Source organism: Saccoglossus kowalevskii, chromosome 13 (assembly GCF_978046115.1).
Source record: "Saccoglossus kowalevskii chromosome 13, keSacKowa6.1, whole genome shotgun sequence".
NCBI lineage: Eukaryota > Metazoa > Hemichordata > Enteropneusta > Harrimaniidae > Saccoglossus > Saccoglossus kowalevskii.
In genome coordinates, this window is record NC_140653.1 from 3597762 (window position 1) to 3624802 (window position 27041).

The 27041-nt window shown below is 38.0% G+C and overlaps 1 protein-coding gene and 1 long non-coding RNA gene across 6 annotated transcripts; both read left to right on the top strand.

The window, feature by feature from the left end:
• Positions 1 to 4810: 4810 nt before the first annotated feature.
• LOC100369839 (uncharacterized) lies at positions 4811 to 23155 on the top strand. Of its 5 annotated transcripts, none has more exons than XM_085506868.1 (8): positions 4811 to 5243; positions 9897 to 10050; positions 13016 to 13114; positions 14445 to 14854; positions 15609 to 15731; positions 20980 to 21076; positions 21282 to 21540; positions 21724 to 23155. In XM_085506868.1, the coding sequence occupies exons 1-8, from the start codon at positions 5091 to 5093 to the stop codon at positions 22007 to 22009; spliced, it is 1581 nt and encodes a 526-aa protein (XP_085362994.1). In that variant the 5' UTR covers positions 4811 to 5090; the 3' UTR covers positions 22010 to 23155. The 5 variants fall into 5 exon arrangements, with proteins under 5 accessions (XP_085362994.1, XP_085362995.1, XP_002739787.1 ...); XM_002739741.4 differs by lacking the exon at positions 4811 to 5243 and adding an exon at positions 8276 to 8462; XM_085506870.1 differs by lacking the exon at positions 4811 to 5243 and adding an exon at positions 8747 to 8892.
• Positions 15998 to 17614, top strand: LOC146734925 (uncharacterized). The gene is made up of 3 exons (XR_014931379.1): positions 15998 to 16152; positions 16870 to 17136; positions 17265 to 17614. It is a non-coding gene; the product is annotated as an uncharacterized LOC146734925 (long non-coding RNA).
• Positions 23156 to 27041: the final 3886 nt, after the last annotated feature.

A 27041-nucleotide genomic window follows, 5' to 3' on the forward strand; every position in this document is an offset into this window, starting at 1 on the left:
TCTACAATTATTCATTTTAGTATTAGTCAATTATGTAATTTTATTTCTGTACAGAGCCTCACCACACCGTACAAAATGTAATGGGTAGAAAAGTGCATATCACGTTTTAAAAACAATACAACATCCATGTAAACATATGGTACTAAGTTAAGCTGGATTCATATTTATCTCGGTGCTTTAAAACTTTTAAAAGATACAGAGCTAGTTGATATATGGTGTGGCAGTTTGTGTAGCGACGAAGTAAGCCCAGACTGTCAGTATTTGCATAAATCAGCCCTTAGATCATTATAAAATAAACATAATTTCAATTGTCTACCATGCTAAATTCAAACGTATCACTGCAAAAACTAAAAATTTATTGATCCAACTGTATTTTTGTGTGTCTGCCTAATTCAACATTATGTTTATGGCCAAAACAGCGAAAACTCGTCAGTATATATTTTAGTCTATAATTGCTTGCCAATAAATCTCCCAGGTTATAATACTACATTGATTTTTCTGAAAGTACACACCTGGATGATTGTGAAATTGAGGCATGCCATTCTTGCTGACAACATTTTTTTTATTCTTTGAGTAAATATCTCTAAGACATTTGCAGTATCTACAACTTGTTTTTCAAACCAGGCAATGCCGAAACCATATTTGAACAGGAGATTTTTATGTGGGTTTCCCAAGTAAGTCTGCCGGTCTTGTCTAATCGTTTAAGCATGATATAACATGTTTTGGGGTTCCAGCTATTTATTATTTAATTTTAACCAATATAAGAGACAACGCTTGAAGTAACCACAGCATAATTGCAGCCTTCCACATTCGTCCAACATCGCTATATTGTTTGTACAACTATTAATGCCAAGTAGATATCTGCAAAATGTTGTCTGTACCCTCTCGATTTCCGAATTTTGGTACCCCCATATCGCTACCATAAGAAATAGCTGGCACAATGATTGCATCAAACAAATTAAACGCACTAACCAATAGCATACTACCAAGTTTCTTGCAGTACGTAAATTTGTTGGTTCACTGTAAATCTGTTTTTAGATGGCGGTAAAATAATATGCATATAGTAGCAGTTTAGCAGTAAACAAATAAATAAACTTCAATGACTACATCTTCTTTTTATGAACCCACTAAAAACATAGAAAATTTTCTAAGACATCAAAAAAACGTGTAAAAAAATATGTTTGAAAAATATGACTTATCGCATAGTTTCAGTGCTGAAGCAACACTGTGGGATAATTTTTTGGCTGCAAGAAGCTCTTCGACCTATACAATTTGTGATGATAAATCTTCGTCATTTTTTTAATGATGTTTTAAATCCTTAGCTGTACATTATATCCAATAACACAGGCTACACGTACTAATACAATAAGTTGACTACATTTGGCTGATACACTTAGAACAAAACAGTATATATGCCATCATTAACTTGAAGAATACAAAACTAATGAACCAATATGAAAGTACAGTGTCGTCTCAATCCCGTTCGAATCCCACACTTTACTAACTGAGCGAACACTAGCACAAGACAAACTGACCTATTCAGGACCACCACATCCTTCAGAGAGTGACTACCATTGCATTATTGTTTCAATGTTGCCTTAAGGTAGAGATGCAGTTTACCTGACAGGTATTTTAATTGGTTAATTAGGAAACCAAGATGACCTCCCTTGTCCACAAAACTATATATTTTTGGAAAGCTTATTGTATGAATTTTAAAGTTTTGTTAGTATTTTATTTTTATGGACACTGTAGTTTGAAATATGCACAAAAATGTGCTTTTTTGGTCAAAAGTGATTTAAAAAAAATTAGCTTCTAAACCATGCTTCTTTTTCCTGTCAAAATTGGTTTATGTGTACATCTGTTTACTATGAAGAAAACGCCGTCTTGAAAACTATCTACCAGTTGTCAATTTTGTAGGGCAGCAGCTCAAATTTCACTACTTCATGTTTATGCATAAATTAACACCCAGGCTAGTTGTCTGTACGATTGCTGTAATACTATTCAACTAAATACAATGCCCCGACGGAGTTTTGAAGATAAACACATTGTCAATCATTTGTGAAAATTTCAAAACAAAAGATCAAAGCGTCTACGAGCTATTTTTTTTTAAGTTCTGGAATGTGCACTAAAAAAGCTGAGATAAATGCTAATTTGCATAACAATTCACTCAGTAAGAAGTTTGCTAATGCTCATAATTAAAATGGCTGTTACAGTTTCAAATTTAAATGTATTATCGTTTTGTAAAAAGTTAAATACAGTGCATAATATGGAGATCCCGTCATTTCTTTTTTCCCACCATGTTTTTTTTTTATTATTTATGTACAGCCTTGGTAAATCTTGCTAAGCATTCAAAAGAGATAATTTTGCACCAGTTATCTATATTTTAAATCGCTTTTTGAGTATGTTCCACTATTCACAATTCTACACAATTTCAACAGTCCATAGCCAAGACTTTTTGGATAATAAAAAGCAAAAAAAAAAATTCACTCCCAAGTGCCCACGAACCTGCATCTCTACCTTAATATTTAACATCAGCTGCTTGAACGCGATCTTCATTACACCATCGCGGAATCACCGAATAAAAACTTTCCCATTTATAACAACCTGTTTTGATTGGCAGCTGTTGAACTGAGACGGCGTAACTTCACGGTTGACATTTAAAGCTCGTTGTCACCTAAATGCTCATTACTATGCTATTTCGACCGAGTCTGATAGTTACCTCACTGAGTCAAGTGATTTAAACGATGATAATTATTTTAATTAATACTGTTTGTTTTATTATGTTCTAATCTACGATCATAAATCTATTCACTTCCAAAATTTAGGGGGTTCGACCGAACCCCCCGAACCCCCCCAAACTACGGGCCTGATACGTGTCGCAAACATAAACTATGCATACGTGTCGCAAACATAAACTATGCATACGTGTCGCAAACATAAACTATGCATACGTGTGGCAAACATAAACTATGCATACGTGTCGCAAACATAAACTATGCATACGTGTCGCAAACATAAACTATGCATACGTGTGGCAAACATAAACTATGCATACGTGTCGCAAACATAAACTATGCATACGTGTCGCAAACATAAACTATGCATACGTGTGGCAAACATAAACTATGCATACGTGTGGCAAACATAAACTATGCATACGTGTGGCAAACATAAACTATGCATACGTGTCGCAAACATAAACTATGCATACGTGTCGCAAACCATAAACTATGCATACGTGTCGCAAACATAAACTATGCATACGTGTGGCAAACATAAACTATGCATACGTGTGGCAAACATAAACTATGCATACGTGTGGAAAACATAAACTATGCATACGTGTCGCAAACATAAACTATGCATACGTGTCGCAAACATAAACTATGCATACGTGTCGCAAACATAAACTATGCATACGTGTCGCAAACATAAACTATGCATACGTGTCGCAAACATAAACTATGCATACGTGTCGCAAACATAAACTATGCATACGTGTCGCAAACATAAACTATGCATACGTGTCGCAAACATAAACTATGCATACGTGTCGCAAACATAAACTATGCATACGTGTCGCAAACATAAACTATGCATACGTGTCGCAAACATAAACTATGCATACGTGTCGCAAACATAAACTATGCATACGTGTCGCAAACATAAACTATGCATACGTGTCGCAAACATAAACTATGCATACGTGTCGCAAATATAAACTATGCATACGTGTCGCAAACATAAACTATGCATACGTGTCGCAAACATAAACTATGCATACGTGTCGCAAACATAAACTATGCATACGTGTCGCAAACATAAACTATGCATACGTGTCGCAAACATAAACATATCATTCTTCTACTGTTTAACACTAATCTATATTTTTTATTTGAAAAAGGTTAATAACAAAAAGAAAAAGATGGTTATCTCAGAATTGTTTGTATTTTGATATGATATTGAAATGTTTGTTTTTATTATCGACATACTGGGTGAGCATTCAGTTAGTCTCTGGGTGGGGTGAGCATTCAGTTAGTCTCTGGGTGGGGTGAGCATTCAGTTAGTCTCTGGGTGGGGTGAGCATTCAGTTAGTCTCTGGGTGGGGCGGGGTTAGAAAACAGTGCCAACATACCTAGAGTTATATTTCCACGGCCATGTATTGCATTTTATTAGCACAATGATGGTATACCCGAAAACACTGGTAACGCTAATTCATACATTCATATAATTCTCTACGTGCCACCTGACTACAGCAAGTGATATTGCCATGGTAACCTTGCTTAGATTGTTCTGCACAAGGTGAATACAATAGACACTGCTATGTAGGGATTTGTTTACGGCGCATGTCAGGTGGATTTTACCGCCGGGTAATTATTTCAAGTAGTACAATGAAGACGTGTTGTATTACCGACTGGATTGTACTTCATTTGTATGGTTTTTATTCCGGACATGACTCGTCTGAGATACGATTTCCACCTCTTGTCAATTAGATATCCACCCTAGCAACCGGGCTTAGTAACGATTATACTGTATTAAATTGATATATTTATACACACGTGATTATTAATTAATTAAAATGATTTGCATACCACTTGGAATATCAACGGATGAAAGGAATCTATTACACCCTTAAACGACCAAACCAAAACCATAACATTGAACGTCATTCAAATTACAACACTTTGTGACCAATCATCACCTGCGTCTGAGTTCATTCCTCGACTAATATAACTTATCTCATGAATATTCATGTATACCGAGGTGATGACTTCACAAACTCAAACCATCAGTATACACTTCGTGAGCACTGTTATACGGTGTAGGTTTACTGTGGTTATTACGTGACGTGCGGCCATGATTTAACTACAGTGGTGTTCATATTATTCAAGGCAAAGTGTGCGGCCAGCGAATTCGTTTGTCGAAAGTCACGGGTGGGAAACCGTTAGGGATACTTTAGGCAGGACACATCTCGTGGACCAGGTCTTCACAGCACGTGGAAACGCGGCACATCGTATTTTGGTTTGTAGATCGCCGCTGTCTGTAAAGCACTCTTGTCACAATACATGTAAGCAACGTAAAGCGGAGTAATGCCTCCTGTCCCACAAATGATCCCGTTTGACCAAGACATGGTCCCATCGCGGACTACCTATCAAGATATGTTCGGGAAAAGGGCACTGCTACAACGTATAGGTATTCGACCGTCATCGGTACGAAGGCGTAATAATCCCCACCCCGCACCGGTATGTTCATAATATAATTGTTTTTTATACTATTGTTGATTGATTGATTCATTCATATGACTTGACTATTTTTCATGATGTAATGATACGTCCGTATATATATATATATATATCAATTACGTTACCATAGCAATGAAGCCGAGTTGGTTGAGTTACGTTCTATTGCATGGCCATATTCTTCACACACTAACGAAACACTCCTATCCCACCGACTATGGTACAATCTGACAATTAACCGTATGCAAAAGTTACATATAAGTTCAGATAGTCTGAAACAAATGAAATGCAAATAATAGCAAAAAGTCGGCTACTAGTAATCTACGATCGTCACGAAGAGCGTAAAAGTTGTTTTCCACTAAGGGTTATGGTTAGATCTCTGTTTAATACCTGGCGTGTACATCGTAGCTATTGCTGTTACAAAACGCGTCTTATTAACGAGTTTGTTCCAATCGTATGAATGCTATGTTGTCATTTAGTTATTGTGGAGTTTGTAATGTGTATCCTCTCGAGTTCTTTAAAACTAGTAATTTGTTAGTTTTGCTTTGTAATCGAAATACTTTAACAATCCATTCAGCCTCGGGCATTGGGCGAGCGCAGACAATTTATATTATGTCCAAACATTAATTATGTTATTTACTGTAAACACATTGGTATCAGACATCCGTCACCATGGTAATTGTTATTTATGCCATGCTTTGATATTTTATGGAAGTTATCTTTCTTGTTGCCATGGTTACAACGCAATGCATTCGTTCCCACAGCACAGTCGTTTCCCGTAGATTGTGACGACACTGATGTTGATGTTTCCATAGTAACGAAATTACTTTTTTGCGGAAGCCCATCGATCATTCGCGAGGAAATTCATTGGTAAACAATAGCCCCGTCTAGAGCTAGTCGTAAAAAGTCAATCATTGGCCTGTATATCATAAACGAGCAACACTGCAGAACTGCATTTTTGTTTGGTGTTTTTCTATTGACAGTTTTTGTTATTAACTTTAAGATTCGGTTTATACGCTTTCTGTTCTGCGACGGAAACGATTTTATTGCCTTTTCGTTGCAACTATATATAACGTTTTCAAAGCCAAACATTTCATTACGTCAGTTTGGAGATTAATTAAGTACATGTGCCTGCATATACATTGTAGGTTCGTTCATTGGCACAGGCATTTTTATCTTATCATATATGCCTAACCCGTCTCTCTCTCGCTCCGTAATCACTTGAGTGATGTATTTTGTTTGGTCACTTATAAAACATCAGCAATGAAGAGCCTCTCCAGAAATGTTGATATTATCTCAATCAATCTTTACTAACTCCTTCAGTATTCTAAACATATTTACAGAAATTAATTAATTGTATTTGTTTGCAATTGTACTGTGAGGTTTATAAACCTTAAAGTTAGTTCGTGATTCTTAGACACATACTTGGGTGATGGTTTGGTTATGGAATTTGCATTTCTCGAGTAGATGTTAGCACCTAAATCTATATACACATATGCTAGTAGACGCTCGTAATTTAAACGTCGTCCGGGAAATCCAGGACTATCTTAATAATTTTTAAAATTAATGTCACCTTCCATTAGGCGTTACAGTCGCTCCTGAGACTTTCCTCATTCGAGCACGATTATATTGTCCCTGTTTCAAGCGTGTGACCATTAAATATTTCAATATCCGCAAAACACATTTTGAAACCATGGTTACAGTTATACAACTACTCTATTGATCACTAATTGCTTTGAATATCAATAAACATATTGTTTTATTGAATATCATTAATTGAGTTTTGAATAAACTTAAATGAAAAATATAGTATCATAATTTAGTGATTGACTTCCGCTCCATTTTCATTCCGAGTATTAATAATAATGTATAAGTCATAATCACTGACTCATACACCCTCTGTAGCGGCAGCATTGGTGCGTAGTTCAACACGACTGATGTGTGGGGTGTGGGTTCAAGTAGAGTCACAACCGCGTTAATCGCTAAGACTTAGTGTGAATGTCTGATATATCCGAAACAACTTTTTCTTTATATATATATATAAATATTTATATTCTTTATTTAACTACGTCCGCAAAGAATAATGTACATGAAACTGAACGAATGGGAATCTTAGACTTGTTTAAAACACTTCATATACAAATGATGGTGTGAACTCCCTTGAAGAATGGTATCCAGTAGTCATGGAAACGTTTTAATATATAAGTATACCCATGTGTCCCATGGATATGATCGTAACTGTGTCATGATAGTGACCGTAACCATGGCCAACTATGCTCTATATCAACTATGGTAATTCTATTATCGTCTCGTGTTTGCGTGGTGTGTGGTCGGTATGTAACCGTTCGGTTGTAGCCCCCTCATCGTTGACACGTGAATGTCGACTGTGGGGCGTGAATAATTTGAACATGCACCATGGCTCCTTCGATTATGCAGTCTATACATCAATTTCGACATTATTTTTAAACAATCTGGAATTAATATTAAACCATTCAGTATTACTACTGTAGTAATGTGAGTACGAGTCATATCACAGTTATGACGTCACGGTGCTTGGTAAATGTGGCATTCATGAGAAATCAATATAGAAACCTAATTGTGTGGTAATTTGTCATATTATTATTTGATCGGTAATCGGCCTTCATTGATTAATTTCATATTGATTGACTAGTAGTGTATTATTTCCCGTTGAAATATTATTATTCCGAGAATACATTTTATTAATATTATGATATTCATAATCGGGATCGTGTCATTGTTATGAAACGCGAACGCAGAGAGTACTTCAGCTGTCTTCATGGTACAAAGTTCGTTGTAATCACTGTGTTTGGCAAGTACTCATTCAACAACCTGTTCTGACTTTACCCAATTAGTAATGCAGCCGCTAAATTTTATTTATATGTTTTGAACACTTTAAAGCCCCGCAGACAACATAACTGGACTGTTGTTATAGGTTTTAACAACAATACGGTTAGCGAGCAATGAAAAGCCCACCGAAGGTATGAAATACAACAATAGGTCTGAGCAAACACTTAATCAACACAGCCTTATCGCACGGGTCGAACTCTAGTGTGGTTACCAACCAGCTGACCTCGGTCCTATACATAGTTACCGGGCTGTGCTACCAATATATTCCGGGAGAGACGACTGATTTTTGACTAGTTGACGGTAAAGTTTATTGCCATGTCGTCGTATTACAGAAGTCCAAGTCCAACAACCAGTGTAAGTAGCGATACTGAATCGTTGCGGGGAACGCAGTTTGATTCAAGTACATGTACCTCTGTCGTGGTAAACTAGGCATGTAACAATGGTGTTTTATTAATGGCCGTTCTGTTTGGCTTCGATCTGTGTTACACGCATCGTGTGGGATACAACACAGACAGATTTCAGAGCGACACACCGATTACACGACATTTAACAGACCAGCCACGCTTCTGAATAATGTGTTTACAACTCTGAAAAATTAGTCGAGTGATTGTGTGAGTGTTGGGTAGGGTTTCACTCTGAGTATTTACAATGGAAACTGAATGACGTGATCAAAGTTACAGGGTAGTTACATACTAAGTTCTTGTCACAACTCCAACACAAGTAGAGGGTAATATGTGCAAGTAGCAGTATAGCACTCATCGGAGGAGACACTATGCCTGTGGTGGTGAGTACCCCCTCGGACGCCGTGCCAAACTGTTCTTCCGATTGTCTTTTTATTTACGATAATTGTGTCTGTTTTGTTGTTTATTGGCTGGGAACCGGAGAATGGGGTTAAGATACGCAATTAACGAAATGTTACAATGTATGGGTATCTGTACACGTGGTTCTTATTGATTGGCTCATATCATGAAATAATGTCGCATTTTCTCTTGCTGAATTACCAATCTTCACCGTAATCGCCGTACACTGTGCCATCGCCGGCACGCTTTGTAATCGCCGTACACTGTGTCATCGCCGGTAGGCTTTGTAATCGCCGTACACTGTGCCATCGCCGGCACGCTTTGTAATCGCCGCACACTGTGCCATCGCCGGTACGCTTTGTAATCGCCGTACGCCGTGCTGTCATCGACACGGTTCGTACTCGACACACACCATGTTGTCACCGGCACACTTCGTAATGGCCATACGCAGTGATGTCTCCGACACCATTCTGGGCACGTCTAAACCATCCTGGGTATACCTAATTTCAAGATGGTGGAAATTTTGTTGTTGAACAAAGGTTTAAAACATGACTATACGCCCCTTAAATGCATGTTATTGAAAAACACGACAGGTACATTCATAGCTTTTCTCCAATGCTGGTACTTTCTATAGCTTCATCGGACATAGTTGATAATCGACAACTGAAGAATCATTCTTTGGTAGTAGTGGGAATGTTAGTTGTCCAGTAAAACTTTTTCAATGAATAGTGTTGGCATGGTTACAGAAAATTCCAAATAAATGTAAATATCAACAAATTATCTAAATAATTTATACGAATTCTGTTGAATAACTGATACAACTGACCGATATAATTGGACGTCAGTGTGCTAAACGAATTTAGATTAAAGAATGAATACATATGCCTGAGCCAGCTTTACGAAATTAAAATGTACTTATATTGAGTTGCAAGACATAGTGAAACTTATTAATAAATTAACCAAGAGTTGTTGGAATTGAACGTTACAGGACTTTCTGGAGCCGAAACACAGAGTGGATAAAGATGTGCGATTGCAGGAGCGCATCCAGGTCGCCGTAAAAGACTACCTAGATAGACTACGGGAAAGAGAAAATCCCAAAATACCACACGCTTTCGACCGAGAACAGAAACCCAAATATCGAGGTAAGTCATAACAACGGTGTAATTATCGTTTACACCTCATGTACATGTACGCTGGCATAGAAAATGTTAGCTTACGTTGCCATAGTAACAAGTGCTTAACTCCGTATATGTCCCATGAATTACGTTAATTTCAGAATGTGTTGTTATGAGACGTCACGACACAACAAGTCCACCAAAGTTTTGTCAGTCACGCCCGCCGACACTGTTAATGACATTGATTGTAATTCCTGTCTACCCGTTACCCTGACGCATGAATCCTTCTAAATTCAATAGCCTCCTTTTTAACATAAATTTTGCCATAAAAATCCACTGAGTACCAGAGAGACGACACATCGTTGCCCTGGTAACACAGGTTAAGCCCCTTATTCTGCCAGGTCGGACATACAGACATATGAACTAAAGTTAGCATCACACCCATCACATAGATAAGAGCTGTGACTGCACATATCTAATAATCTATTCCAGTAACCATGGTTACAGCTTTTACATAGTCTTCGTTAAAATAACATAAAAGTGATTTAGAAAATGATTGGTAATTTAAAGCTAATTCGCGTATCAGGAATTGATAACACGATAACACGATAAAAACTAAATGACACAGCAAGTTTGACTGTAAAACGCTCCCCAAGTTGTGTAACGTTTAACCGTCGCCAGATGTATGCCCACTGAGTTGGAAATATACAATAGCCGCCATATTCCATCAGTGTGTTGATACTACTAACAATAAAACAAACGTCATATAGTGCTTTATGCGTTTGTTAAACTAGAGAGGTACAATAACCTGATTCCTGTTGTTTGTACGGGAATGTTTTGTTGGTCTGAAATTACTGTTCAACCAATTATGCGTCAATAAAACGGAAACCATCGCTTCATGTTGTTACTTTTCTTCGGAGGGTAAAGAACAAAGTTCAGGAATTCCGGTAACCATAGAAATATCCGAAACTCATACTTCGTGAATGACCTTATTGTTTACATTTGACTGGATTTCTACAATTGCCCCGAGAACAATAAATCAGAAATATACACACTTTCGAGTTTGGACGAAACCGTGAAAGTTGAATTTATTGCGATGTTAACGCCTTTCACCTAGCACGAGGTGAATAGTTAAATGAACTGGCAAGTAATAACCTGTGTGCGACCTTCTAATACCCATGGGGAGCTTCCTGAAAAGACTGAAACATAACGGAGGAGTAATATAGCCATGAATAGTCTTCGCATTGTTACTAAATCGTAGCCGTAGACACAGGTTTGACAATAACTGAATAAACAAACAGTTATTTCCCATGAATTATGCCGTGCTTTATTTCATGATGTTTCTCTATGTCGGTAATAGAAGAAGTGAAGATGTGCTTACATGTCGTCCGAACAGCACAGATTCGCGAGCTCGACGTAAACATACTTCTAATAGAGGTGATGCAATGATCGAATAAAAGAACCTTCGCTGGTGAAGATGCCATTAGTCAGACTAGGCAGTGGTACTTCATTGTACACAACTCAGTGCCACCCGCACATTAACGTTTCAGTTCTAGAAGAGAAAAAAAAAGGTTAAAACATTATTTAAAAAGTTGAATGGCACGTGTACATGCTTTTTCTCTTTCTGATCTGTCTTTGAGTGATTCAAAACGACGAATATTTAGCTACGATCGTCTTTGTTTATGAGTTCATAAAATGCACTGATCACGCGATATAGTGACCTGGCAGTAGTTAGGGTGAATATTAAATCAACAGCAGCACCCATTTATTCATCCATGATTCATTCAAGTTATAAGTGCTGACATAATTGCGACTACGTGTCAATATTTGGCATGGTGTGTTTGTTTTTCTGCGTTACAGTTGCGTGACTAATCTAGATCCTGATGCGTGGGAGGTTTCACACGGGGGGGGGGGGTCTGATACTAATGTGTCTGTCAAACTGTAAAAATGAACTTCAGATAAAGATGAATGCGACGTTGACGATGACATTGACGACGACGTTGACATTGACAGTGACGTTGACGACGACTTTGTAATACAGTCACAGTCACTGATTCCGGCGTTGAGTAAACAAGAAAATGCGACGGCGACACCACAAGGTTTGCCACCGCTGGATTCAATGAATGTTAATTGTAATGGAATAGACCGCGTTCACGATTTAGTGAATAAATGAATAAACTTGAAATTGTAGGACAATAAAATGTGGTACGTGCTTGCCGTGTGAATCTGGTTGCTATGCACGCTCGTGCCTAGTGACAGCACGGTAAATAGTCGGTGCCATACAATACATTAGAAACACGCACGCAATACCTCCTACCGCTGTGACCCTACCAACCATTTGCACTTCATTTTCACTATAATTATGTGTTGTACATTACATAATTTATCACCATAATGCATGTTCGTCATATATTGACCTGTGTAGTTGGGGGGTAATAAGGGTCATAGGTCATGTATCTTGCGTAATTGTAACGTTGTATACCCATCTCGGGGTTACAGACTCAGTTTGTCTTCAACAACAACTTCTATCCTTAGTTTTCAAAGTATACAGTTCTCAAAACAGTTTAGAATTATTCATTTATTTGCATCAACAATTGTTATGCAATAAACACATTTTGTTTTGGGTGTATAATTTTTCTGCGAAATTAAAAAAATGAGATATTTTGCAACGTCCAAATATCAGATCATTCCCTCTACAACAGGTAACCAAAACAGTGTATATTATTATATTACATTTGAATTGTTTTTGTCAGAAATGGTGTGCCCCGTGGGGTCCCTGCTAAAAGAATCCATTCATATTAGAACAATTGTGAAATGTATATTGAATTATTTCACCATACTATTCAATAACGATTCAATATGGAATCTCGTGGCACGGACCTGAGTTGACAGAGTCTGACTACAATTATATCATTGTTACTGTATTTTTTCGTTTAATATGATTGTTTTTCTTGCTTCATTCAAACTGTGTAATACATGTGTGTGGCTGCAGTTAAAGACAAGAAAGTGCTGTTTAGTTTCGTCAAACCATCTAGTGGGCAATGCATGAAGAAAGCCCGAGAAGCGGATCGTAAGCAAATGCAGCGTGAAAGTAAGACTATGTTGCATGGATACTGCTGCATTTCTACACTCCGCTTCAACAATATAATAGCTACCGCACCAATTATCGCATGAAAACTGCTGCATTATTTTTTCTACACTCCGCTTCAACTAAAGCTCAACACTAATCATCATACTAACCTCCTCAAATTTTCACATTTTGTTGAAATAACCAAAGCACCCTCTGATCCAATCATTAACGCACTCACCCCGAATATTCACTCATCACAAAACGGGCCTTTTATACAACGATTGTGTCGTTTTTTTGACAGAAACACCAACTAACTTGAATTCTGTAAAAAGGGGGACGAAAGAAAATAGTCACGCGTAAACAAATTATATCAATAACTGTGTTCAATAAAAATATTGTAATCGGTAGTAGTAACTACGAAGTGGATGGCAACGGAGTGAACACATCAATTTGGCGGATTTGTCTCTGGGTAAATTAAACTTAGATTATCTGAAGCTGCAATTATTCTCTATATCTGTTTTCGTTATTTGTGAAATTATCATCCAGTCAAACCAATCATGTGTGTGTATGACCAACAGGTGGAACTTATCATGACTGCCTGCGTTGGCGACCAATCTCTGAGCACACATTGAATTGATTGTTTTGTTGGTTGGTGATAGTTGCTTAGAGAATTAAAGCTTGCGTTATTTTGGCTGCCCATATTATGCTAATAATACGCCCAATATCATTTGACTATTGTGTTTCTGCAACGAATTACTACAAGTAATAAAAGCTCGGCGGAGTTTCATTTCTGTTGGCTTCAAAGTTGACCAGCCATGCAAATATAATCCTAGTCATTTTTCAATAAATACATTTCCAATAAAGTAAAGTAGTTTTACCGAACGACAACATGATTGGCGTGTATACATAGGCGCACGGACACCTTTGACGCAATTTAAGTATTTTTCAATGATTTCAATAAAAACGACAAACCTTCAAATTACTATACTGTATTTTTTCCATATGGGCTAATTTCCATTTACTGATATTGGTTCTAATGTAGTGCACATGTAATACGGATACCACAATCCATTCAACACTGATAACTCTAATTTAGCTTTATTTACAGTATGTTACAGTTGCATTTTGCTACAATGCAGCACGATTACAATAAATGAATCTGTATAACAAATATCACTTGAAACGTCAGGGTTACTTGGGTACCCGTGATGCAATGTGACACTTTGAATCTGAAGTGTTGGGTTTATACTCGTCCTCAAAAATGTCACTGGAGTTCCGATACTTACGTCAAAGTGTTTAACTGTGGACGTTGTGTGAATATTAACTACTCGGACTTATTTTCTATACGCAGAAGCATATGCCCTAAAGGAGGTCGCCAGAGTAATCAATGCCCCTGAACAGAGGAGTGCCAATCTCACTGTACCGGCTCCACCACCGATGAAACCAACCTCTTTTGATTCAAGAAATGTAAAATACCAAGTGGTGAAGAGGCCAGTGACTCCAGTGGATCAACGAGATCATTGGATCGCCTGGAGAACTAAGACACCCTCAACGCCAGGAAAAGTGAAACCACTCTACAACCCACCGTTGGCGAAATACAACAAAACGAGGTACAAGCGATCCCACACACCATCGCCACCGCAGCCTCCAGCAATCAGCGAGGAAGAACCGCCCAGGCCAATGACAGCACCAGGAATAAGAGTGTATACTCCTCAAAACAGACCAATAGCGCCCTCTCCACCCCCGAAAACACCTGTTGTCGTAAGTATAGTGTTCAATTACATTTTAACCTTATTAAATCATTGTAATGGTGGTATGTGCGTCGCTAAATTATTAACCATAAAGCCCCTTTCACAATTGGTGCCAAACAGGCTATAACGGCTTGCGACTCGAAATTGTTCCCGTTGTACGACTCGTTGTAGCCGTTGTACCACTTATTGTACGATCCAGATGCGACAAAATGGTCGCATCTCGGTCGGGAAAAAAACCGTGCTGCTCCGATATTTTGAGCGACTGACGCGATGAAAAATAATTGCACGACAGGCAGTACGAGTGTTGTGCGACTTTGCACGCACTCGTAAGACCCCGAACGAGTGTTGCACGAGTATTTTCATGTCGTACGATGATGCGTCTATTGACTATTGGAATGCCTGTCTTGCCCCCTTTGCAACGTTGTACGATTTTTTTTTCACCCCCAATATAAGCTCGAGAACTCCTGAGCTTTCATTCCAAATACGTACGATTTTATATATTGCTTGCGACTCAAAGACAACACTTCTACAACAGGACGGAAAAAATATTTTCGAAAAAAAAAATTATCGCACGAGTGAGGCGCCAATTATGAAAGGGGCTTAATGCACCACGAGTGCCCAAAACTTAACACCTCTATTAGTACATATGTGCACAAAGTTTTATATTGTCGTTTTATTTTTTGTTTTTGTCTTTGAATGTTTTCATGCATTGTTTGTATTTATTGTATTAGTGTCAGTTAGTGGTATTTATTTACTGTCTATAGGAATCACCAATACCGCCATCACCACCAGCAGAAGACATTTACGATCAATCGACTGTTCCCGTGTGTGATGATGCAGCGAGTGTAGATGTACCATCTGTTCGAAACGTTGCATGTAGTCCGATGGTACGTCTTCAGTATGACACATTATTATATATTTGTCTCGTATTATAAACAGATTCTGTCTTGCTATTGCACGAGTCTTCCCTCTTTATCCAGTTGTCTAACTATTATTCTGATCGTGGTTACCGTTAAATTCACAATCGATAGAGCCATCATTTGTTATTGCGAGACTTACATTGTCCACAGTCCCTCTATCACCGGTCTCGAAACGCCTATTGTCTTAGGGGGGATTAGCAATAAACATCCAGTGAGTGCGTGTAGCGGTTGTTGGCGTCGCATAGTCACGTGACAGTATAGCGTCGCTTTCCATTTTGGACAACGTATGATCGAGGGCTCCGTATTTTATTCCTTGCTCTTAGCTGTAAAATTTCATATATTTAACAACTTTTTGTTATTACCGAAGCGAAATACCATTAGTTAACAGGTGAGTTATTATCCATTCTTTCATTTCGAATATTTCGTAGTTTTTTCGATCTTGAAAATTTGACCTCGATTTTCTGACCTCCATTTTGTCAAAAAGTTCATCGCTCAAAACATGTCGGTAGTTTTTCGGTTCCCTTTTCTCGCTTGATATGCTAGCAAAATCTTCAACTCGCATCGTTTTGGCGGGTGGAAGTGTATTTGCTTCGAGTGGGAGTGTTTATATCGTATTATTTTTTGTCGAATTCTTGAAAACTGTGTGATCTTGGTTATTCACATACGACCAAACATCTTGAGAATAGTCGATTGTTGCGATAATGGGTCGTGTTTTTTAAATCAGATATTCTTACGTTATGATCACTAAATTCACTATTTTATGTGCTGTTGAAGGTGCCATTCACGGTAAAAGATGTTCTGTGCTGCCAACATTTTTTTTGTGTCCCGAAAAATAGATTTTCTGTGTGTGTTTTTCGAAACTCGTGGTTCAACTCGACGCCATTTTAGATACAGAACTGTGCGTAAATACATCAACGAGAGTTTCTCGTTTCGGTTCCTTTTTTGAGAATAATACAAATCCGGTGTAGATAATAATACCCAATACTGGTTGTTATGAAGATTAACAAATGAGTTGTGGGGTTAAGGTATATTTGGGTATCTGCTGTTTCGTTATATTCGGTAAAATATCTTTGTTTACATTTTTATTTTATTTTTATATTGTCAGACGAGAACGTGCAGCTGTTGAAGCCATACAAGCTCTTAACAACCATGCCTCGTAAGAAGAACAGTTTTCGGAGGCCCAAGAGTTACTACAAGCAATTTGAAAAAAAAGTCCAGTGAATGTGATGACTTTTCACAATCGCATGTTACCATTGCTAATGATGCTACAATGCAACATGTAAGAATTAAATGTGGAAGTTATTATATTCTCAAAGTGCTGGAAATGCTATGTGTCTTAGTAAACAAACGGTTGATGAATTGAAAATGACTGGTGAGTTGAGTCGCACTTATTTTTATTTTATGTGAAATTGTTATTCACTGTAAAGTTTTCCAGAAATTGGTAATATGCTAGTAATTTAAAATTTATCTTACGAGTTATTTTTGTTTTGTTTTTCCCAGTGCATTCTTTTGTAGAAGTATCTAAATAACTACTAAACCATGGAGTGGATTTTATATTGAGTGAGAGGTTCCGTCAAGACCCACTACAAGCCCACTTCAGTAAGCATCGGCACAGAGGAGGAAGAGCAAATAACCACCCAACAGTTATGGCTTTTGGGTATCAAGAGAATGTCATCAGACTTCAAAAATCTTATCACATGCAGTGCATCACAGGCAATACAGGGAGACACAAGAGAAGGCCCTTACAGCATATAGTAGATGATACTCCTCCTCTTCTCTTTCCAAACAGAAGTGTTAGTATTTCTGTTTTTGAAAACAATGTAAAATAGTAAAAAAACAAGATATACTAATATATTGCTGTTTTTTGTATTTATTGTTAGATGTAAATAAATAAATACAAATTTTAATTAATTTTGCTTTTGTGCTTTCATTGCCATTTTCTTTAAGTTGTAGGGAATGTAATCAGCAAAATATCTGAGTGCCTGCTCTTCCTCAATACTTAGTTCACTTGTGCTTGCTGCTTCAACTGTTTCAGACTGGTAGTCCATGGTGTCCCTTCGGGTTCTTGCCAACACTGCAAAGTTAAAAATGCATGTTCTGAACAGTTCATCTATATCTGTGTCACTGGGCCGAAAATCCATAAATACATTAATTATGTCATCTGTGGTTTTTCTGTCTACCCACATATTAAAAAAAGCATGCCAAACCATCTTGTGGTGTAAGGCCTTTGCAACAACAATTTGTTATACACTGCTGGGTCTGGTAAAACCTGAAACGGAAAAACTTAATTATTGCACATGGTAATTGCATTTTTTAAATTACTATATTTTTATTTTAGGATATTACAATGCTCTTCCTTCATGGATACTAGATGGCTAGTAATAATTCATATTCAGTACATTTGAGTTGAAAATAATATTTATTAAGCTTATCTAAAAAAAATAATCAGGCCCACAAAAAAATTCTTTGAGCCTATCTTAAAAAAAATTATAACGTGGCTCTATGGAGATTAAACCTGTAATAAAAAAAATGTCTACCTGATCTGCTGTGTTCTTCACTGGACCTTCTTTTCACAGATTGTATATTGCCAGTTTGCTAGTGTTCAGGAACTGAAAACAATGTAATATAACCATGAAGTATACAGATTACCATAGATAGAAACTAAAACTTATAAATAAATATATTCATAATAAATCATTCATATATTCATATTCGTCAAGACATCATGAGGATTTTCGGTCAACAATACTCATTCACACTTTCACAAGAGGCGACAAGTTGGTAGTGATGTCGACTTCATGTTATCGTGTCTGCCCAGTTTGATTCATACACGGCGAGTCTGCCGACCCAAATAAAAAGCAATAGGCTCTTTTTCGTATAATTATTGTACTCAAATTTATTGCCTCCTCCTTGCCCAAGATATTGTCACAGGAGCGCCGTGAAACGGAAGTACATGCAATCTCAGACAACTAATAATCGTTGGAGATGCAACCAGCTGCCTGATGCAACTGTGCTAAAAATATGAAAAAAAATTCGAACAACATTTAGACCAAACATTTACTAATTCCCCTCGATCATACAGCAATAGTAACGGACATACCTTTGACGTTTGTATCATGAACATTTTTCATGTGCCCCTTGAAGCCACTTAAACTTTTGTACTGCTTGTCGCAAGTCGGGCAGACGTAGACGAAATTTCTCCGTTTAGCAGATTCGCGTACATGTACTTTCATATCGTCTGGAACATCGGCAGCATTAGAGGGGAAAAAGTCTTCCTGTCCCATCACAAAATCCCATTCGATATCTTCGTCCTCGAAGCCAACAAAATCATTTCCGTACTTCCACGACATGCTGCTCAAAAATCGACTTCCAATGTTTTGATTCTGGTTCTGAAAACTTCTGCGCAACCGCACAATTTTTTTTCGCAAAGCATGTCGGGTAAATCATTAATGGTAATGATATGCGGGTCAACTTGAAGATGACCCCTGACAAGTTGCATCAACTGCGGATTACGTATAGGTGTCAATGGTTTATTTACCCGCTACGCGCAATAGGACAATAGGACAGCGGCCGTTTCGAGACCGGTGATAGAGGGACTGTGCATTGTCTATCAATTAGGTTCATAGGTTGGCATTTATTCGTAAACCGTAATGAAGTAAGCGATCTACCCGGTTCTATGATTTGGGTGCGGCTTTCAACTTGACCATTCTATGGGCTGTAAATCTTCCATACTTGAAATCAATGATAAACTAGGGGTGTACTTTGTGACGCCATTCACCACGACACCGCTGCACAATAACGGGCGATACATGACAGACTCGGCCTGTCGCTCATTGTACCCAAACACATTATTTAACTCGTTGTGGCTTTGTCTTTCATTGTACAGATCTGAGTCGTTGTGATCGCGTCTTTCGTTGTACAAACCACGTTAATCGACGCACCGTTTCTTGTGAACAGGAATATCAATTTATACATTATAATAGTAAAAAGTCATTTCGAAAATCGTTTAGACGCGCTGTTGTAGTTTAGAAAGTCAGAGCAGGTGTTTTTAGTTTTCACACGTAAGAACGAGAGTCTGGTATGTCGCATTCAATTCAATTGTATTGTTAATGAATGGTGTGATTTACGTTGTGATGTGGAATTTTACCGTTGCTGATTTCGTTCTACAATACTTGTATATTGTATGACTGTTAACGCCGCAGGGGTTCAACACGCCATAACTTAACTTGGCGATGAACATTGGGCGAAGCTTGTTTAAAAAAAATATTGGTGCGACGTACATTATAAAACTGTACTGTACAACAAATACGATTGATGACAATCGCTTATGTTGCTGGTTCGCCAGTGTCTTGAATCAGCCGCACCCACACTACACTGACAAACTCGGTACTCAGTTCTGATCAATTTCGTCACGTGTGATCGCAACATAATTTCTATATTCATAAAACCTATAATATATGCGCTGTTACGTGTTAACCCCAAATCAAATAGTTATGGACCGGTGACGTCACCCAAGCTAAAACGCAAACGTTCATGAACAACATTATTTCTAGTTTAGCGTTAAATAAATCAATAATTCAATGAAAAGTCCGTTGAAATTTCCTGTTGGCAACTTCCGGTGTAAATCATGCAAACGGAAACTCTGCAACATGTTACTTCTTAATGACATCCGCCATATTGTCTAGATTACCTGAGTCGTGAACTGGGAATGTGGCATATGTAGCACCAACTAGGATGGCGTGATTGCCATGGCAACGAGTTGTTAAGAGGGTAAAGTAAAATTCTGACGCTCGTTGTAAAGCGTCCGAGGAACTTGAAGGGTTCACCATGCCCCTTTCCGTGATAAATTTACCTGACAACTATTACTTCAATCCAATGCGATGGACGTGGCTTAGTAATGGAGTGAATGCGACTGACAAGTTATCGCGTTATGCTGGAACGTATTCGACTGACAAGTTGCCACGACATGTTGGGCCGAGTTCGACAAACATGTTGCCGCAACATGCAGAACCGATCACATTAGCGGTTCATGTAAGCATGGAACATACTTTTACTAGTGTTACGAACACTACGTTGTAGTAATTAAGTTGGTATCAGTAAAATAAAATAATGGGTAGTAAAGCAGACTAGTTGAGAGTTCTTAAATATACATAATGTATTTTATGATAGTATTCATGTTCACAATGATGAAATAACAACGTTTTTTTTTCTACAGAGACCAGACACCACGATGTCTGTCTCCAGTGAAGCTGCAAGGGAAATGATGCTTCATCCACGTCTCAAACCCTGGGTAAACAGCGCCAATGACTATGGTAATACCAATAAGTATTCTTTACACCGTGATGCGAGTATATGTACATAATTCAGTATTGGATGAACCAAAATGTTATCGGACGCCACATGCAAAAATGTTAAACAGAAAGTAAACTAACAAGAGTATAAGTACACAAGCAGGCATGCTACCAATACGCTTGACGTTTGACAATAAAACTTCCTATTACTACATTTACTTTCCAGAGAAACAAGTTGCTTATAATTTGTTCAAGTCCTTAAATGGTGGAAAATCGGCGTCCATGGCGCGCTCAATAAGTGCAAATGGATACCAATCACCTGTACCAGCTTACGAGAGGATGGTGAAATCCGCAAGACCACAGAGAGGAGTTCCTACGTCAACTCAGTATGGCTACGACCAATCTGAGCTTCACCCACATCGTGCTGGTATGGAAGATGAAGTAGTCCGAGAGTGGATGCAAGAAATTGAAAAGAAAATCAACGAGTGAGTAAAATAAATAATCGTAAGAAATTAATTGTAAGGAGTTAATATCAGGCCAAGAAAAATGTGACCGAGAAATGTGTTAAGAACTTTATGTTTGCATTCAGTACACCTATCAGGAAGCCCAACACATATGCGTGCATATATTATCCTACTAACACCAGTTTTTATTGGGTTATTTCACAGGCGTGCAAAGACTCCACAGCCCGAGTTTCATGCTAGACCTTTATATCAGCTCCCAGTACATCGTCAGCAACGTCCTTGTTCCCGACAGCGATTGAAAAAGCCACCTGCGAAAGAATACACCCACGAGAACAGCTTCTTTGCTAACGCGAGTCCAACTGGACGTGGCCACTTCATAATCGCTCCTGACTGGGTTTCCGAAGGTTTAACAATAAGAAAATTGAACGCACAGGCATTGGCAAACAGAAAACGCCATCCTCCACCTGGTTGCTATGCTGCACGAGCCTAACACTGATTGGATATAAGATTATGGAACGTTGCACCGACTGAATAACTCTTGACCAATTCGAAGATAGCGATTTGTCACGTGGAGGATTATAAACCAATATACGATAACCTTATGAATGTATTTACATATTGTTCGGACAAGTATCCAGTAGATCCACGTTCGAGTGTGCTTAATTTTAAATAAAGTTAATCTTTTTGGTAATTTAAAATGCAAAAAAGTCCTTAACAAAAATAGTCTTTTAAACACTATGCAATCACATGTAAAACACTTTTCATGATTTTTCTGTGCAAGGTAGTTCAAGTTTTTATTAAATATCAGCTTTAAATAGTTTAGTGTTTTAAAAATAACACGGTACATGAAATAGGTTTGAAAGACCGTTCATGCAATTTATCACATGCACAGTGGTTTTAGAGATTTTTGCTTAGAAGTTATTTACATAATGTCACAGTGTATATCAATTGTAATTGAATCTATAACTCTGTAACGTTATAATTGGTTTATCGTAGACGGTTGCAGTTTTAATATGTATTGTAATTTGTTGACTGTTAATTTGTTACACATATCTGATTCTGTTTCAAGAACTGCGTACTATATATTTAATTATAAATAGATTTTTCGTAAGCTCTAAAGTAAAACCGTCCATTTAATACAGACACAATTTAGAATCACTGCCGATCACTTATGAGTATACTGGTTATATAGAGTCGCCCTCTATTTATAGACTATTTATAATATTACTAGTATTCCCATAATTCCACGCAATTATATCCGTCACATGTATACCGGTTGTCACTGGGCGTCATTTATATTACAGTTGAATTCTGTGTCAATATGGTTTGTTTTAATTTCATTTAGTGGCAAAACGAAAATACACCATTTAGATATTATCTGGTCCTCGTAATACTAGTATGTGTACACTAAAGTAAAGTTTGACAAATTAAATAACCCAAAACCCATCAAGATTGTGCGATATGAGAGGGTGTCTGTCAAATCTCGCGAGATGTGTGGACGGAGGAACGCCGAAAGTAATGTTTTGGTATGAATTCGATTTTCAAGTCACGTGCAATCTTATTTCGAGCAAATTGTACATAAATTGTTTGTAAATAAAACAAATCTGGACTTTATGCTATTTTTAAAATATAAAAAGTATTTGTCACACTATGAGTATGCATGTTATACATGTGAACATTTGTTTGTGCTGTTAGCAGTGGAATTATTATTTGGAATTATTTATATGCACTGTGTCATTGAGTGACTGATGCAGAGTAGCCGAGTGTGTCATTTAGTGACTGGTGCAGAGTAGCCGAGTGTGTCATTGAGTGACTGATGCCCGAGTAGCCGAGTGTGTCATTGAGTGACTGATGCCGAGTAGCCGAGTATGTCATTGAGTGACTGATGACGAGTAGTCAAGTGTGTCACTGAGTGACCGATGCAGAGTAGTCAAGTGTGTCATTGAATGACCGATGCAGAGTAGTCAAGTGTGTCATTGTGTTACTGATGCACGGTAGCCAAGTGTATCATTGAATTACCGATGAACTGTAGCTGGGTGTGCCATTGAGTGACAGATGCACGGTTGTTGAGTGTGTCAGTAGTCGAATGTGTCATTGAGTAACTGTTGAAGAGTAACCAAGTTTATCATTGAGTTACTGATGCACGGTAGCTGAATGTGTCATTGAATTACCGATGAACTGTAGCTGGGTGTGCCATTGAGTGACAGATGCACGGTTGTTGAGTGTGTCAGTAGTCGAATGTGTCATTGAGTAACTGTTGAAGAGTAGCCAAGTTTATCATTGAGTTACTGATGCACGGTAGCTGAATGTGTCATTGAATTACCGATGAACTGTAGCTGGGTGTGCCATTGAGTGACAGATGCAGAATAGCCAAGTGTGTCATTGAGTTACTGATGTACGGTAGCCAAGTGTGTCATTGAGTTACTGATGCACGGTAGCCAAGTGTGTCATTGAGTTACTGATGCACGGTAGCCGAGTGTGTCATTGATTTACTGATGTACGGTAGCCAAGTGTGTCATTGAGTTACTGATGCACGGTAGCCAAGTGTGTCATTGAGTTACTGATGCACGGTAGCCAAGTGTGTCATTGAGTTACTGATGCACGGTAGCCGAGTGTGTCATTGATTTACTGATGTACGGTTGCCAAGTGTGTCATTGAGTTACTGATGCACGGTAGCCAAGTGTGTCATTGAGTTACTGATGCACGGTAGCCAAGTGTGTCATTGAGTTACTGATGCACGGTAGCCAAGTGTGTCATTGAGTTACTGATGCACGGTAGCCAAGTGTGTCATTGAGTTACTGATGCACGGTAGCCAAGTGTGTCATTGAGTGACTGATGCACGATAGCTGAGTGTGTCTTTGAGTGGCGGATGAACTGTAGCTGGGTGGGCCATTGAGTGACAGATGCACGGTTGTCGAGTGTGCTGAGCGTTCCATTTAGTAACTGATGCAGAATATTCGAATGTGTCACTGGGTGACTGATACAGAGTGACCGAGTACGTCATTGAGTGATACAGAATAGCCAAGCGTGCCATTGAACGACTGATAAGAGTAGCCTAGTATGTTATTGAGTAACTAATGTATGGTATCCTAGCGTGTCATTGAGTGACTGATACAGATAGTTAAGTATGTCATTGAGTGAATGTTGTACTCTAGCCTGATGTGTCATTGAGTGACTGATATACAATAGTCGAGTGTCATTGTGTCTGAATTAGTGTGTCATTGAGTGACTTATGTACGTCAATTGTCATGAGTGAATGCAAATGTGTTTTTATGCTGTATTTTCTATACTTTGAGATACTACTGCTAATGTAAATATATCTCTGGATACAACAATTGACTAAACAACGTGAATTCATTTACTACAGACAGATACAGGTGAATTGTTATGTAAAACAGAAAAAGAAGAACCGGCGGAATCCCTAAAAGAGTAGCGTTATATTTGATGTATTTATAAAGATAAAGTCAGAAATTGAATAAAAGTGTGAAATAAATCAGTACAAACAATTAACAGACTGGTCCTAGTGAACTTGAACCCCAGTGCAGACCATACAAAGTGGTATAATAGACAAGAAATGCACTGTGTACTATACGTCTGCATTTAACAAAGACCATAAATTATTTGTTCACCAAATAATTACTCGAATTGGCATGAATGTTCAGCTCAATGTTTTATTAAAATGTATACTGATTTATTATTAAATTATAGTTTTGAATTTAATGTTGGGATCGGTCGCCGTTGTGTGAGGGTGAATAAAGACCGCCCACGGCTGAAGGAATTCACCATATCTTACTGACCCACAGCCGACTCAGGTCGATCGACAGAAATGATAATAACAATGTGTGGAAAATCTCGTAGAGACTAAAGTTAGCAAAACTAGTAATAATATATTAACAACATAGCCAATGTATATAAACAAAATAACGGGACACTTTGAACAAAATGCACTTTTACTAATATGAACAAACGATTAAGAAATAGAGGGCGCTGTGTAACGCGATTGCCCGATACTTGCCCAATACTTGCACGCCAACGAGCAATAAATTGAAATAGTCAATTCTCTGGGAAAAAAAATATTTTATGGGCCTTTTGAAGTATGCTAATTCAGTAATATAAAGGAAAGAGGGGGAAATTAAAAGCTGTTCATAAGCTACCCTCCACCTGAAATAATTGTCCTCCCTTCCTGCTGACCAAATTCATCTTTCCCCTGCCCTACTCTTCTCTCGTTGTGTTGCCTTGCCCTGGGGAGGATGCTGCCCTTTCCCCACTGCCCTAAAATCATTCAATGAACTCTTTAAGCACACTTCTTGAAAGATAATCTCAATTTAGTTTAAACAATATGCAAATTACCCCCAATAGTAATATGTCATGCAGATTACATCAATGTACATGCCTACCAAATTTGATTGAACTCCATTGATTTATTCACGAGATAATCCTAATTTAGTAAATTATCTTCAATAGTATACATAATGTATTGCTAATTGAATGTACATTCAAATTTGATCCTAACCTGTTGAGTTGTCCACGAGATAATCCCAATTTAGTAAAAACCATATGCAAATTATTTAATTTACCCTAAACAGATTTGGCCCAAAAACAAATCAGGTCTGAGAATACTCCAAAGCATGTACTAAATTTCATCGAAATATCGTGAACGGTTCTTGAGATTTCCGTGGAACAGACTCAAACACACATGCAGACAGACACCTTAATCCAAAAATGGATAAAACAACCAATTTTTATTTCATCATACAGTTAAGTTCATCAAAAAAATCTTTGTACATATACCGATTTCAATAAATAATTGCAAATATGAATTTTAAATACCCTCACCAGAACGTAACAAAAAAAACACACATCAAACTAGTGTGCACATTTTAAAACAAAGGTAATGCCAACAAAGTTATTAATGGGCTCAGTCGCTATCTTTAGTACACACTTAATACTATTTAACATTTACCCTATTGTCATTTTTACGACGAAACAAAACTAAAAATGTATGTGAAAATCAGTGCGCTAAGCTCCGTTGACGCTGCAAATGTACGACATCAATGCCAGAGCAAGTCTGAGAATTTGGATACACTCACCCAAATTACTGCCCAATAACGGTTGACCATTCATTATGAACATCCGAAATTGTCCCACAATGACATAGTGCTTTTTACTGAGTTAGTCAGAGTAAGGAGCATGTATCATGCTGCTGAATACGTACGTGGTAACGGCTGATTTCAACAAGACTGCATCTAAGACGTGTGGTGGCGCGTGCTGTTTCATTAAAACAGTCTTTCTGAATTTGGGTCCGTCCCCTAAATTATTTTACAGCGCAGTACATGTTATTGATAGAACACGACTGCCCATATTTAGCAGATGTTATTTCCCCCAATGCGTGTTTTTTTTATTATACCCTGCCCTAAAGGCTGTTTTGCCCACCCTGCCGATATTGTTTTATGTAAGTACCCTACCCACTAAAACGAAGTTTTCCTGTCTGCCCTGCCCACGGGGGGGGGGGGGGTACTGAT